The following is a 16,239-nucleotide window of genomic DNA, read 5'->3' as shown; positions in this document are numbered from 1 at the left end:
ATCAAAAGGTATTTAAAGGCAGCTACTGAATGGCAATGTTACAAGCATTATAATTCTATTGTGCTACTATTATTGTGCCATTTTCCCATAGACTTTGAAAGAACCAAACTAATTTTGGGGTTTTATTAAAACATGTTCCAGAATTTTATAAATTGACATCTGTTTAGTTCAAAAGCTAGGCTTCGCTTGGAGCGGTGCTTGGGAGCATTATCCTTGAGTGAGCTGAAATCTCATCTGAAAGCTGAGATGAACCTGGCATCCACAGTCATTTGCACACACTGTTCATTGATTAAAAATCTGTCTGTATATCTTACAACAGAAGAATGTGCTCAATGTTCAATGAAGCATGCTATGTTTTGCGAAGGGCTGTGGGATTAATGAAAGTGTTTTTACACTGGTGAAGCAGACCATCTTGATAATCGGGCATCAAGCGCATGTAGCTTTAGGGAAATGTTTTGAGGCAGCTTTGTTCTTTCGTTCCTGTTTTTAAAATTTGTATGATTACCACAAATGCACATCAGTCTTCTCTTTGACCACCCTTGCCTTGAAAATACGGATGCTTCTACAAGAGGCACATTGGATATTGTGGACTTTATAAAAAAAACAAGTCAATCTTTGCCAAAATCCTTTTGTTAGCACTAACAAAGTTCTTAAAATTGATTTACATAAGTACTAAACAGAACAATAAAATATGTTCCCTGAATTATTTGCAAATGTAATATGTTTAGAGAAAAATATTGTTATCCTATTGCCTCTATCTTCCCCTTTACATACACCTACAGACTAAAACAATTACTCTAAACTTGAATGTTGCTCCAGCAATCTGCAAAAAATATGAAGATCCTGCTTTCTCTGCCTATGTAGGTATTGCCAGCCAAGTTGACAATGTTTTAAGACAGTTTTTATCTCTAATTTGCTGGAGGAATGCAAGTCATAGAGGTTTACAGCATGGAAACAGGCCCTTTGGTCCAACTTGTTCATGCCGCCTAGTTTTTACCACTAAGCTAGTTCCAATTGATCTCATTTGGCCCATACCCTCTATACACATCTTACCCGCATAATTGTCTAAATGCTTTTTAAAAGACCAAATTGTACCCGCCACTTACTACTGCTTCTTGCAGCTCGTGATTGTGAAAATACCACAAGTACATGTAGCTCCCAGCTACCTGGGAGTACCGCTGAGGAGGTTATGACATGGCTCCTGTTCTGTTGGAAAACCTGTGGCACTCTAATAATTCTCCTGTACAACATAGCCACAGCAACTCCTGCAGAAAAACTAGTAGAGTGAACCTGCTAGCTTTCTTACTCCACTTCATAATGGGAAATTTCCAGCAACAACTTGGAGTTTCACATAGGAAAGAAGTTGGCAGACTGGGTCAATTCTCCACCAGGTCTAAATTATGGCTTTCAACACTACCCAACACAACCCATACTGTTGCCTTCAGATTAGGGACTACCTTGAACCAATGATACACTTGGGGAAACTCCTACACTGAAATTTTGGAGAACGTCAGGTAAAAGCATAATAGTCCTGGACAAGATCTTCGGCCAACCCTTCCCAAACTTTTTCCCACTGATTGTGGGGCTTCACAATGTTATGACCCCCCCCCCCCCCCCCCCCGCCACTTGAGAGGGAGGGAGTGGGGATGGGAGGACAGTTTTCCAGCGTTCTTCAAAATATATTTAGTAGCTTACTTTTTTTGGTTGCTCAGGCCTCGGGAATCAATCTTTTAGGCCACGCCCACCATTTAAAAATAAAGTGAGGATTTAAAGGTGTCTTTCAGCTATGAGCAGTCAGTTGGAGCTCCATGGCAGCCATTGCTGCTGTAGATCATGTGATTCCATGTTTGGGAAGCCCTGTCTTTGGGTACCCTGGGTTGGAATATTCTGTATGTTATAGAAAGGATGATTTGCAGTAATGAGTAACTTGATTAAAGGTGAATTTGTTTGAAATGTTCTAATTTAATCCTGTGATGATGGAGCACATGTAAGCCACATTAGGCATACAGCAGTTTCACCAAAATGTTTGTTGACTGCCCAGTTTCCTATTGGACTGCAGCAGAAACAAGGATGACAAAATACTCTTGATATCGTAGTTTCTGTGACAGGAGCTGGAAAACAACACTGTCTTCATAATTATCAATGTGGCATGCAGGATGTACGTTTTTGTATTCCCTGATGGAATAGTTTTGTAATCCATTTCAGTCATCAGAGGCATGAGACCTAGTTTTTATTGAGTGCCTATGTTCTTGCATAACATCATGCATATATTGTTTTGCCTGCATAATCCACAATGCCCTTGCACGTGACTATTAGATCGATAATTTGGATCATAGTGTTGTGCAGTCATGCCTGGCTTAAAATGACTTGATAAAGCTGAATACATGGACCACATTGATGGGACAGCTATTTGGACTGAAATGTTTAGGGAAACTGGTAGAAAATACCCTACTGTTATGGACATGGTCAGGAGTGAACTGAAACCCTTGTACCTTTTCCCTTATTTTCAATGATCAGTGTGGTTTTTGAAAGGAAGATGTGTGTTTCTTAGCCACAGGAGTGTTGTATCAATTTAAATAAAGCAGCAAACTTTCATGTGTTTAAATAAAGAGCATTATTTATTCACTTATTTACCCCTAAAGTCTAAATGCAATGCCAGCCACTGAGTGAGAGTGTCACACACACATGTTCGAGAAAAAGTACAGTTCGAATAGTAAACTTTTATAAGTTGTAAACAAAGAAATAGTTCATGTATGTTACAGGCGAATAGCTGGGACTTGTTATGTTAAAGCCGGTAGTGAAATTGTTATATTAAAATCAGTAGTAAAATTTGATGAATTCAAACAGCTAAAGTTGAATATCAGGATAATTCCGGATTACCTCAAAAGAGATGAATGTTCAGGTCATAAAGTTAGGCACTTACGGTTTTCATATCAGGAGGTCCAATTGCTTTACAAGTGAACTTAGATTTAGGAATTATGCTGGGAAGATTACTAAACACAAATATGACGGTCTTTTCCTGCAGCTGCTGTTTTTTACGGTTCCCTGCAGAGTGCCCAGGTCTTTCTGGATCTTCAGATAATAGTAACCAGTTTCATTAACATGCTATTTTTCACCTATAATGGCTTCAAACTGAAAACCTTTTCAGTACTATTGATGTAGATGATGGGTTGTCACACCCACTTGTAGATTACCTGGAATGGCTTCAAACTGAAAACCTTTTCAGTACTATTGATGTTAGATGATGGGTTGTCACACCCACTTGTAGATTACTCGCTTGCTGAATTGCGAACTTGGAGACACAGAATCTTGATGTCCATTGATTCTGAGTAAACTACGAACAATGGCATGCATGAATTCGACAGAGGGGTGTTATCTGGGAATGTCCATGGAAGGGGGAGTTCCCCATCTAGAGTGATTCAAAGCGGATTTTCCCAGAAGCTTGCTGTGGTCTGTGTTGAATTTGCAATAGTCGTCTGATCCTTGGCAGCTGTCTTGTCCACTTAAAAGTTTCAGAAGCTTCTGTACGACCACCATCCAAGTTTAAAGTGATGACAGGGGCATGCCTTCACTGTGCATGACCATACTAATTTGAAACAAATTCACTGAACTTTGACTTTCTGTAGCTCTTCTGCCTCCCTGTGAGGAAGTGCTGTATGTATTTGGCTGGGATGAGAAGCACATTATATAGCTTCGATGGGAGAACTATCTTTTGTATGAATGCTTTTTAACAAGTAGCCTTGAATTTGAGGTTAGTTAAATGTGCAAGCAAGGCTGAAACTTGAAATGAAATCTGAAGACTCCAAATTGTAAATGCTTTTAAGAAAATAATTGAAATTTTGTTCTGTTTTAAATGGATCAAGTGTGTTTTAGTTTGGTGAAAATTCTCATTATAACTTGATGTGAAATTATACTGTTTTTAAATTCCAGTTTAGGTTTTGATCATGACGACTGAAGTTGGATCTGTAATTGAAGTAAAGGAAGAGCCAGAACAAAATGAACAGAATCATTCTGAAACCGCAGATTCTGATGAGCCTGCCAGTATAAATCAAGAACAACAGAGTGATATCAAGGAAGGTGAAGAGCCAATATGTGCAGACCAGCCTCTGAAAGAACAAGAATTAAATTCGCCAACTTCAAGTACAAGTACCCAAGCTAGCCCTTCTAATAGTGACAAAAAGGAGCAGTCAGGTGGTAAAGGACTGTCACGTTTTTTACCTGGATGGCTTAAAAAGCAAAAACCATTTCTTCAGGTGGAGACTACAGAAGAGAAGGACGTTGAGAAGGATGTTCAAGATCAAGCTGAAGATGAGGATCCAGCAGAGAAAGAACAGTCAGAGCTGGGAAAGACTACATCAGAAAATGAAGTGGAAAAAGAGGAGAAGGTGGAAGAACAGACTAAGATAGATGAACTGAGGGAGCAGCATTCAGCAAACATTACAGAGACACAGGTACAGTAAATGCTCTATTATTGCACATCAAATTTTACTACTGATTTTAATATAACAATTTCACTACCGGCTTTAATATAACAAGTCCCAGGCCAACTGTAATCTCTTCCAACCATTCTAAAAAATAATTTCCTAATGAAAATATAAATTCTGCAGGATGAAATGATTATATCATTTATTACATTGCTCAATGTAATATTGAGATAATGTCACCAAATTCTGTAAATGTCAATGAAGAATGGAAATGCTGAAAATACACAGCAGTTCCTTATAGCATCGGAAAAGGAAAAAGACATTTCAATATTTTAGTAACCAAATTATTTTAATTTGGTAAAAACTAATCTTATTTCAAATGCTGATGGACCTGCTTTTTATTTCCAATGTTTATATAAATATTCACCCGCACAACCGAAAAAGATGTTCAGGGTAGGTGAAATGGCTATACTAAAATTGCCGCTTAATTGGGGAAAAAATGTAAATTTACTCTTACTTTTTTAAAAAAATGCTTATGTATGACCCCACAGCAGTTTGAGATATGTGGTTACCAGGCGACCAAGGCTAGGAACTAAACATCCAAGGGCATTTGACATTGTGGAGGAACAGAAGTAGGAAAAGATGGTGGGGTAGCTCTGTTAGTTAAGGATGGCATTGGTGCAGTAGTGAAAGATTACCTTAGTTCAGATGATTAAGGTATAGAATTAGTTTGGACAGAGTTAAGAAATAGCTGAGGTAAGAAGTCACTTGTAGAAGCAGGTCACAGGTTCCTTAACAGCAACTCCACTATAGTAATAATCTTTATTATTGTCACAAGTAGGCTTACATTAACACTGCAATGAAGTTACTGTGGAAAATCCCCTACTCGCCGCACTCCGGCGTCTGTTCGGGTACGCTCGGGGAGATTCTGAATGTCCAATAAGACCACATCTTTGAGGACTTGTGGGATGAAACCGGAGCGCCTGGAGGAAACCTACGCAGACACGGGGAGAACCTGTAAACTCCCCAAAGAATTGAACCTGGGACCCTGGTGCTGTGAAGCAACAGTGCTAACCACTGTGCTGCTGGACAGAGTATTCATGAATAAATAATGGGGGGCTTCAAAGAAAAGTACTGCAATAATCATGGATGATTTTAATCTTCATTGCACAATAGAATGCCTGGAAAATGTGTTCATAGAGTGTGTTTGGTACAATTTTTTAAAGAGTATGTTCTCATGCCATCTAGGGAACAGGTTATTCTAGACCTAGTAATGTGCAATAGAACAGGATTGGTCACTGACCTCATAGTTAAATAACCTCATGGCAATTGTGATCATAACACGATAGAATTCACATTCATCTTTCATGAGGAAAATGCTCAAATCTATTATTAAAGAGGCTACATCGGGGTACTGAGACAATCTCAACGCAATCAGGCGGAGCTGGCATGGTTTTGTGAAAGGGAAATAAAATTTGACGAGTTATTTGTAGATGTAACAAGCAAGATGGATAAACGTGAACCTGTAGATGAGATGCAGTTGGATTTTAAAAAGGCAGTTAATGTTACTACACAAAGTGACATTAGTATGGAATAGAGGATTGGCTAACGAACAGGAAACAGAGTGGGGATAAAGGGGTCATTCTGGATTGGCAAGCTGTAGCCAGTGGAGTGCACATAGACGAGTGCTAGGGCCTCAACTATTTACAATCAATATCATGACTTAAATGAAGGGACCGAATATTTGGTAGTTAAATATGTTGATGGCGCAAAGATGGGCAAAACAATGAGTTGTCTGCAAAAGGATTTAGATAGGTCAAGTGAATGTGCATCACTTTGGTAGATGGAGTACAAACCACTTGCCCACTTTGACAGGAAGTATAGAAAGGCAGTATAATATTTAAATGGACAGAAACTTCAGGAAACTGGTACAGAAGGACCTGGTTGTCCTGGTGCAGGAATCGCAAAAAAGTTAGTCTGCAGATACAGAAAGTGATTAGGAAGGCAAATAGAATGTTGGTGTTTATTGCAAGGGAAATCTAGTATAAAGTAGGGAAGTGTTGCTACAACTGTACATGGTCTTAGACTGTTTCTGGAGTACTGTGTAGAGTTGTAGTCTCCTTTCTTAAGAAAGTCTATAATTGCCTTTGAAGTAGTTCAGAGAATGTTTATTCTTTCATGGGATGAAGGGGCTATCTTATGAGAAAAAATTGAATAGGTTGTGTGGCAACCTTACATGGCGGCACAGTGGTTAACACTGCTGACTCAGAGCGCCAGAGACCCAGGTTCAATTCCGGCTTTGGGTGACTGTGTGGAGTCTGCACTTTCTCCCCGAGTCTGCGTGGGTTTCCTCCGGGTGATACGGTTTCTTCTCACAGTTCAAAGATGTGCACGTTAGGTGGTTTGACCATGATAAAATTGCCCCTTAGTATCCAGGATTGCAGGTATGTGGGGTTATGGGGATAGGGCAGGGAGTGGATCGCGATAGGGTGCTCTTTCAAAGGGTCTGCAGATTCAATAGGCCAAATGGCGTCCTTCTGCACTGTAGCGGTTCTATGATTCTATGGGAAGAGACAGAAAAAAATATGAAATAATCCACGATCTGTATGGGAAATACAGTGTCACATCCTTGATCAAAGATTTGGAATGGGAATCAGCTACAGCCAACGAGGGAGAAAAGTAGACTTGACCATGTTCCATAAATTAGGGAATAGACTGTGGGAATTGACAGAAACAAGTGGCTGTTGTCTGGCAGTGACAGAAGATGAGGTAGCCATCCATACAAAATTACGAAGACCATTTGTTTCCACAACTATGTATCAGCAATCTTTCTTCCCAAGGACAAACGCACAATAGAATAAGCTGCCAAAGGAAATATTCACAGCCCCATCACTTGAAATCTTCAAGATCATCTTTGGATTATTATGATTTCAAAGTTTTAATTATCAGGACTACCATCTCAGCAGGTCATGCTTTGTTCGCTATCGCTGCCCATGTAAATGTTGCCAGACTGCAGATATTAGTCTGCAATGCTGATACAGCTAAAGCAGAAACAAAAGGATGCTGACGGGCTGTTTCCCCTTCGGGAAGTCCAGAACTTGGGTACACAGTTTAAAAATTAGGGAAGCCCAGTTAAGACTGAGGAGAATTTTGTTGTCTGAAGGTTGTTGGTCTGTGGAATTCTCTTCCCCAGAGAGAAGCGGAGGCTGAGTCATTCACTCTGTTGCAGATCGAGTTAAATTTATGATCGACAAGCGAGTCGAGGATTAAGGAGGGGAGGGGATAGGTAAATGAAGTTGATGACACAATCAGATCACTCATGATCTTTTGGAATGATGGAGCAGGCTAGAGGGGCTGAATGGCCTACTCTTAATTATTGTGATCGGACCATAGGAATTGCTGGATAATGAAGATTACGGTCCATCAGGTTTGCCTTTTACCATCCTGATGGCCAGATAATACAAAATGAACCAAAAAAGGTAATCAATCAATATTAATCTGTCTACGCGAGACATTAAGTAAGGTTAGGTGGATTGGCCATGCTAAATTGCCCGTAGTGTCCTAATAGTAAGGTTAAGGGGGGGGGGGAGTTGTTGGGTTACGGGTATAGGGTGGATACGTGGGTTTGAGTAGGGTGATCATTGCTCGGCACAACATCGAGGGCCGAAGGGCCTGTTCTGTGCTGTACTGTTCTAGTCTATAAATGCCAAGTATCAGAGAGCTTTAGAAACTGCGGATCAAAAGTTTCTGGTTTCTTCCAATAATATAACATTTATATAACTCCTTTAGCATGAATTGTACTTCATGGGTAGAACATACAAAATAGAAGCATAAATAGGTCATTTGGCCCCTCTATCCTGTTCCGTGATTCTATAAGATCATGGCTGACCTGTTTGTTTCAACTTCCACATTCCCATCTGTCCCCAATAACCAAGAATTGATCTACCTTTGTCCCCAAAATATTGAATGATCCCACCTCCACCGCCTTCTGAGGCAGACTGTTCCAAAGTCTCTCAGCCCTCATTTTAAAAAAAAATGTTGTCTCCTGTCCTAAATGGGCAACATCTAGTTATGGACTCCCCTACAAGAGGAAACATCTTTTCCATGTCCATCTTGTCAAGACCATTGAGGATCTTGTACACTGCAATCAATGCAACTCTCAACTCTCATAAGACAACCTGGTCCTTCCAGGTATCAATCTAGTAAACCTGCAGCAAACTTCCTCCAATGCATTTACATCTATCCTTTACATCCATCCTTAAATAAGGAGACCAAAACTGTTCACAATGTGCTCTCATCGATGCCCTGTATGCCTGAGGCATTATATACTTATTCCTCTCCTAATAAAATTTATCATTCTATTCACTGCCTTAATTACTTGCTGAACCTACATACTAACTTTTTGTGACTCATGGACTAGAATACTTAGATTCCTCTGCACCTCAATTCTGCAGTCATTTGCCTTTGAAGCAATACTCTGCCTTTTTATTCTTCGTGGCAAAGTGAACAACTTCACATTTTCCCACGTACTCCATCTGCCAGATTTTTGCCCACCCTCAACCTATCTATTTCATCTACATTCTTCTAATGTACTCTTCACAATGTACTTTCCTACCTATTTTTGTGCCATCTGCAAATCTATTTACCATGCTTTTGCTCCCCTCATCTCAAAGCCATTGTCGGCTCTGTAAGCTGAACTTCAAGAGTTGAAGGGTTAAGGCAGATATGCTGAGGTGGGATAGCTTTCCCTTATTTTAAAAAAACTTTCATAAGTTTAGAGTACCCAATTATTTTTTCGCCAATTTAAAAAAAAAATAATTTTTATTAAGATTTTCAAAAACATATCGAAAACATAAAATAACAGCAAGAAAAGCGTATTAACAACAACAAAAAGAAATAACACATTAACCTCCAAGACCAACCCCCCCCCCCAGTAACTACAAAAAGAAGAAATAGATAAGCACCCAGCATATTCAACAAACACATATACACATTTCTGGCTGACACCGCCTAAAGAACCCCTGTACTGATCCCCTCAGGGCAAATTTCACCATCTCCAGTTTGATGAACCCCGCCATATCATTGATCCAGGCCTCCACGCTTGGGGCCTCGCATCCTTCCATTGAAGCAAAATCCTCCGCCGGGCTACTAGGGATGCAAAGGCCAGAACACCGGCCTCTTTCGCCTCCTGCACTCCCGGCTCCACTGCAACACCAAAAATTGCGAGTCCCCAGCCTGGCTTGACCCTGGATCCTACCACCCTCGACACCGTCCTTGCTACCCCCTTCTAGAACTCTCCCAGCGCTGGGCATGCCCAAAACATATGGGCGTGGTTCGCTGGGCTCCCCGAGCACCTAGCACACCTGTCTTCGCCCCCAAAAAACCTACTCATCCTCGTCCCAGACATGTGGGCCCTATGCAGCACCTTGAACTGGATGAGGCTAAGCAGGAAGACGAGAAATTCACACACTCCAGGGCATCCGCCCACATCCCCCCCTCAATCTCCTCACCTAGCTCCTCTTCCCATTTACCCTTCAGCTCCCCCACCGAGGCCTCATCCACCTCCTGCATGACACGGTACACGTCCGAGAGCACCCTGTCCCGTACCCCATGTGGGGGCAGCAGAGGGAACCCCTCCACCTGCCGCCTGGCAAACGCCCTAACCTGCATGTACCTAAACATGTTCCCCGGGGGGAGCCCAAACTTGCCCTCTAACTCACCCAGGCTCGCAAACTTCCCATCCACAAACAGGTCCCTCAACAGCCTAATAGCTACCCTATGCCAGCCAAGAAACCCACCATCGATGCTCCCCGGAACAAACCGGTGGTTCCCCCGTATCGGGGACTCCATCGAGCCCCCCACTCCTCCCATGCCGTCTCCATTGCCCCCAGAATTTGAGGGTAGCCGCCACCACTGGGCTCGTGGTATACCTCGTTGGAGGGAGCGGCAGCGGCGCCGTGTCCATGCAGGACGCCATCTCCATCCTCTTCCATGCTGCCCCTGCCCCGTCCATTACCCACTTACGCACCATCGCTGCGTTGGCAGCCCAACAGTACCCACAGAGGTTGGGCAATGCCAGCCCCCCCCCATCCCTGCCCCGCTCCAAAAACACCCTTCTCGCCCTCGGAGTCCCATACAAATCCCGTAATACTCCTGTTGACCCTCCTTAAAAAAAGCCTTCGGCATAAGGATGGGGAGGCACTGGAACAGGAACAAAAACCTCGGGAGCACCGTCATCTTGACTGACTGCACCCTGCCCGCCAGCGACAGCGGCAACATGTCCCATCTTTTAAACTCCTCCTCCATTTGCTCCACCAGCCTTGTGAGGTTAAGTTTGTGTAGGGCCCCCCCAGCTCCTAGCTAACCACCTGGACTCCCAGGTACCGAAAGCTCCTCCCTGCCCTTTTCAGTGGGAGCTTACCAATCCCCTCCTCTTGATCCCCCTGGGTGCACGACGAACAGCTCACTCTTACCCAGGTTGAGCTTGTACCCAGAAAAGCCCCCAAATTCCCTAAGGATCGTTATCACCTCCGGCATTCCCCTCTCTGGGTTCGCCACATATAGCAACAAGTCATCTGCGTATAATGACACTCGGTGCTCCTCCCCACCCCGCACCAGACCCCTCCAATTCCTCGACTCCCTCATGGCCAGGGGCTCAATTGCCAACACAAAGAGCAAGGGGGACAGGGGACACCCCTGTCTCGTCCCCCGGTACAACCGAAAGTACTCCGATCTCCTCCTATTCATGGCTCGCCATCGGGACCTCATATAACAGCCTCACCCAGCTGACAAACCCCTCCCCGAACCCAAACCTTTCCAGCACCTCCCACAAGTACCCCCACTCAACCCTATCAAAGGCCTTCTCCGCGTCTATTGCTACCACTATCTCCGCCTCCCCTTCTACCGCCGGCATCATGATAAAATTCAGAAGCCTACGTATATTGGTGTTCAGCTGCCTTCCCTTCACAAACCCCGTCTGGTTCTCATGAATGACCCCCCGCACACAGTCCTCTATCCTTGTGGCCAAGATCTTCGCCAACAGCTTGGCATCTACATTTAGCAACGAGATCGGCCTATATGATCCACACTGCAGGGGGTCCTTGTCCCGTTTAAGGATCAAGGAAATCAGCGCCCGTGACAGAGTCGGGGGCAAAGCCCCCCCCCTCCCTTGCCTCGTTAAAGGTCCTAACCAACAGGGGGCCGAGCAGGTCTGCATACATTTTATGAATATCGACCGGAAACCCATCCGGCCCCGGCGCCTTCCCCGACTGCATGCTACCTATCCTTTTGACCAGCCTCTCCAGCTCAATCGGCGCCCCCAGCCCCTCCACCTGTCCCTCCTCCACCTTCGGAAATCTCAGCCTGTCCAAAAAGCACCCCATACCCATCCCACTCCACCGGGGGCTCGGACCGGTACAATTCCCCATAAAAGTCCCTGAAGACCCCATTAATGTCCACCCCCCTTCACACCACATTGCCTCCCCTATCCGTCACTCCATTAATCTCCCTGGCCGCGTCATGAAGCTGTTGCGCCAGCATCCTACTCTCCTTCTCCCCATATTTGTACACTGCTCCCTGTGCCTTCCTCCACTGAGCGTCCGCCTTTCCGGTGGTCAGCAAGTCGAACCTGGCCTGAAGGTTACGTCGCTCCCTCAACAGTCCCTCCTCCGGATCTTCTGTCCACCCTCACCATCTCCCCCACCAACCTCTCCCCTCTCTCTTTGCTCTCCCCTCTCTCTATGGGCTCGGATGGAAATCAACTCCCTCTAACCACCGCCTTCAATGCTTCTCAAACCGTCCCCACCCGGACTTCCCCATTATCATTGGCCTCTAAGTACCTCTTGATACACCCCCGAACCCGCCCGCCCACCTTCTCATCTGCCAGCAGTCCCACCTCCAGGCGCCAGGGCGGGCGCTGGTCCCTCTCCTCCCCCAGCCCACGGTCTACCCAGTGCGGGGCGTGGTCCGAAATGACTATGGCCGAATATTCGGCATCCTCCACCCTCGAAATCAGCCCCCTGCTCAGGACAAAAAAATCTATCCGGGAATAGGCTTTATGCATGTGGGAAAAAAATGAATACTCCCTGGCCCTCGGCCTCGCGAACCTCCACGGATCCACCCCTCCCATCTGGTCCATAAACCCCCTCAACACCTTAGCCGCCGCGGGTCTCCTGCCCGTCCTGGACATGGATCGATCCAATGGGGGATCCAGCACCATGTTAAAGTCCCCCCCCCCCCCAGTATCAAGCCCCCCGTCAATAGATCCGGAATGCGGCCCAACATGTGCCGCATAAAACCTGCATCGTCCCAATTTGGGGCATAGACATTCACCAGCACCACCCGCTCCCCTTGCAACTTGCCGCTCACCATCACATACCTCCCTCCACTGTCAGCCACCACCTTTGATACCTCAAACAACACCCTTTTTCCCACCAGAATCACCACCCCCCCGATTTTTTGCATCCAGCCCCAAATGAAACACCTGGCCTACCCAGCCCTTCCTCAGTCTAACCTGGTCCACCTTCAGGTCCGTCTCCTGGAGCATAGCCACGTCCGCATTCAGCCCCTTCAGGTGCGTAAACACCCGGGCCCGTTTGACCGGCCCATTCAACCCCCTCACATTCCAAGTTATCAGCCGGATCAGAGGGCTCCCTGCCCCCCTCCCCTGCTGACTAGCCATAACCCGTCCCCCGCCCGCCCCAGGCCAGCGTCCCTCGCTCGGCCCGTTCCCCACGTGCTGACCCCGGCAGCTCCCGCCACTCCTCTAACCCCTCCCAATGTGGGGCTACTTCTCCTCCCCCACACCCATCAGCAGACCCTCCTCCTCCCCCTCCCGCTCTTGCGCGGGAAAAATGCCCGCGCTTCTCAGCTCCGGCCCTGCCCCCATCCACCCTCAGCGCGGGAAACAGAAGAAAGGCCCGCGCTTTCCCTCTGCCCGACCCCGCCCCCAGAAAAAAAGACAGCATCCCCCTACCCTAGAAACAACACACAACCAGCTTAAAACAGCATGAAACAGCATAAAACAGAGACCCTTCCCACCAAAAGTTAACACAGTTCTTTACAAACCCCCGACCCTCAGTCAGAGTCCAACTTCTCGGCCTGCACAAAGGCCCACGCCTCCTCTGGGGACTCAAAATAAAAGTGCCGGTCCTTGTAGGTGACCCACAGACGCGCCGGCTGTAACATGCCAAACTTCACACTCTTTCTGTGGAGCACCGCCTTCGTCCGGTTGTACCCGGCCCTCCGCTTGGCCTCCTCCGCACTCCAGTCCTGGTGGATCTGCACTACCGTGTTCTCCCACTTGCTGCTCCGCTCCTTCTTGGCCCACCTAAGCACGCACTCTCGGTCAACAAACCGGTGGAACCGCACCAGCACCGCCCGTGGCGGCTCATTCGGTTTGGGCCTCCTGGCCAGTATTCTGTGGGCCCCCTCCAGCTCCAGGGGCCCCTGGAAGGACGCAGCTCCCATCAGCGAGTTCAAAAAAACGACCACATAGGCCCCCAGGTTTGACCCTTCTTACCCCTCCGTGAGGCCCAGAATCCGCAAGTTTTTCCGCCTCGACCGGTTCTCCATCTCCTCGAATCGCTCCTGCCACTTCTTGTGGAGTGCCTCGTGCTTCTTCACCTTTACCGCGAGGGCCGCGGCCTCATCCTCTCTTTCAGAGGCTTGTTGTCGGAGCTCCCGGATCACCACCCCCTGGGCTGTCTGCGTCGCCATCAGCTTGTCCGTATTCGCCTTCAGCGAGTCCAGCAGCTCCACTTTGAGCTCCTGAAAACAGCGCTGGAGAGTCTCCTGCTGCACCTGCGCCCACTGCCTCCATTCCTCGAGGCTTCCGCCGGCCGCCATCTTGATTCTCTTCCCCCGCTTTTTCTTAGGCGCTGCCACCGCTATTCTGCTGGCCCCGCTCCTGATCACGACCATAGACCACTGGGGATCCGCTGCAGACACCTTCCCACGTCGGAACCGTCGAGCAAGTACCGCTGGGGGCCCTCAAAAGAGCCCAAAAGTCCGTTCCTGGCGGGAGCTGCCGAATGTGCGGCTTAGCTCCGCATAGCCGCAACCGGAAGTCGCCTTTTTTTTTTGCCAATTAAGGGACAGTTTAGCGTAGCCAATCCACCTACCCTGCACAGCCTTCCCCCATTGTTGCCAGGACAGGAGCAGGTGGGTTAAGATGAACGTTGTTTATTCTTGTTTCAGTGTTTGCCGCTGTTTTTGCCAAAGATATTTTCTATGGGGTTTGGGAGACTGATTTTATTGTTTGTGTGGGCAGGTAAGGTAGCAAGGATTTGGAGGACTGTGCTCCAGAGAGGGCGACAGTTGGGGCCTGGCCCTTCTGAATTTGTTGTAGTATTACTGGGTGGCGAATGCTGAGACGGTGCAGGGGCTGGAGTAGGGAGATGGAGGCTTTGTTGGGAATGATGGAGGCAGGGTTTTGTAAGGGGTCCCGGGCATTGGCAATGCTCCTCTGTCGTTTGTGCTGTGGAGTCCGGTGGTAGTCGCCCGCTGGAAATATGGTGACAGTTTCAACAGGACTTTAAGTTGGGTACGGGGTAGATGTTGATGCTGATTAGGGGGAAGCATGAGTTTGAGCCTAGGAGGTTGGATGCGAGGTTTTGGGGATGGGAGGAGCACGGAGTGGTGGAAATGAAGGATTTGTTCCTAGAAGGGTGGCTTGCAAGGCTGGAAGAGTTGGGGGCAAAGTTAGGGGTGCCGCGAAGGGAGGGTTTCAGGCACATGCAAGTGTGGGACTTTCTGAAGAAGGTCTGTCTGACCTTTCCGGTAGTACTGCCCTCCTCGTTATTGGATGGGGCGGGAGGAGGTGGGTTGTCTCGTGATTCTTTGGGAGAGTGTTGGAGGAGGATAGGGCGTCTTTAGAGGGAGTTAAGGCTAAATGGGAAGATGAGCTGGGGTGGCGCTGGTGGAGAGACTGTGGTGTGAGGTGCTGTGGAGGGTGACGATCGGATCATATTTATTTACTTCAATATGCACAATCAATTTATTTACTTTCTTATGAATGTTACACACATTCATATAGCTTTATGTTTTGTCTTTTTTTATCTTTGTAACATTAGTCTTGACTGTTGGTGTATTCTTGTTTTTTTTCCCCCTCTGTTCCTTCCTGCCATTCTATTACACTCTTTTCCCATGCTACTATTGTGCTCTCCTACCTTGACACTTACCTCCTTGTCTTGCTGCATCGACCCAAGCTTGATCTCTCACCACCTTTTGTTTAGTTTAAAGCCCTCCGCGCAGGTTCAACGCAGAGATAACATTTCTCACTCTATATCGTTGATTTTGACTTGGGCATAGTGAATGTAATTTTGGAATTTGCTAATTTACAAGTCATGAGGGTAATGGGAAGATTTCAAGAAGGCATAGATACAAATAAGCAGACCGGTAAAAGATGCATCACAACATCGCTAAACATGAGACAAAACGTATTGTCAAGAAAAATAAGGAACAGATATTTACACCCAATGGAAAGATGCTGTGGTTGAATAGAGACATCTAGAGGCTTAAATATATAATTATGTGAAAGTGTTAGCGCAGTTCTATCAAGCCATTTTAAAAAAAAAAGACCTCAACATTATTTTCACTTTCATTATTTCTTTTTAGTCATATCATAGACCTGTATACAACAGGTTCCCCTCATGGTATCTCTAAGGCATGAAGATGAAAAATATTTTCATGTTGCAAGCTGATCTCATCATCAGAAAATATAATTCCTGTTTCTCAGTACTACTTGGTTGAATTAATTTGCACATGTAGCTTATTAATTAATTCATTCAGTTTTTAACTAACAGTATTTGTGGTC

The 16,239-nt window shown here is 46.0% G+C and overlaps 1 protein-coding gene across 31 annotated transcripts in view; it reads left to right on the top strand.

Annotated features, from left to right (window-relative positions):
* Positions 1 to 16,239, top strand: part of epb41l2 (erythrocyte membrane protein band 4.1 like 2) — a 270,752-nt gene that overhangs the window by 104,404 nt on the left and 150,109 nt on the right. For 30 of the 31 annotated variants that reach the window (XM_038799837.1, XM_038799828.1, XM_038799836.1 and 27 more), the window contains one exon: positions 3,931 to 4,451. In XM_038799837.1, coding sequence (XP_038655765.1) covers positions 3,945 to 4,451 — 507 coding nt within the window. In that variant the 5' untranslated portion in view covers positions 3,931 to 3,944. The remainder of the gene's footprint in view (positions 1 to 3,930; positions 4,452 to 16,239) is intronic. The other variant, XM_038799827.1, reaches the window with a different exon arrangement.

Source organism: Scyliorhinus canicula, chromosome 6 (assembly GCF_902713615.1).
Source record: "Scyliorhinus canicula chromosome 6, sScyCan1.1, whole genome shotgun sequence".
NCBI classification, from domain to species: Eukaryota; Metazoa; Chordata; class Chondrichthyes; order Carcharhiniformes; family Scyliorhinidae; genus Scyliorhinus; species Scyliorhinus canicula.
The sequence above is the reverse complement of the archived record's forward strand: the minus strand, read 5'-3'. Positions and strand labels throughout refer to the sequence as shown.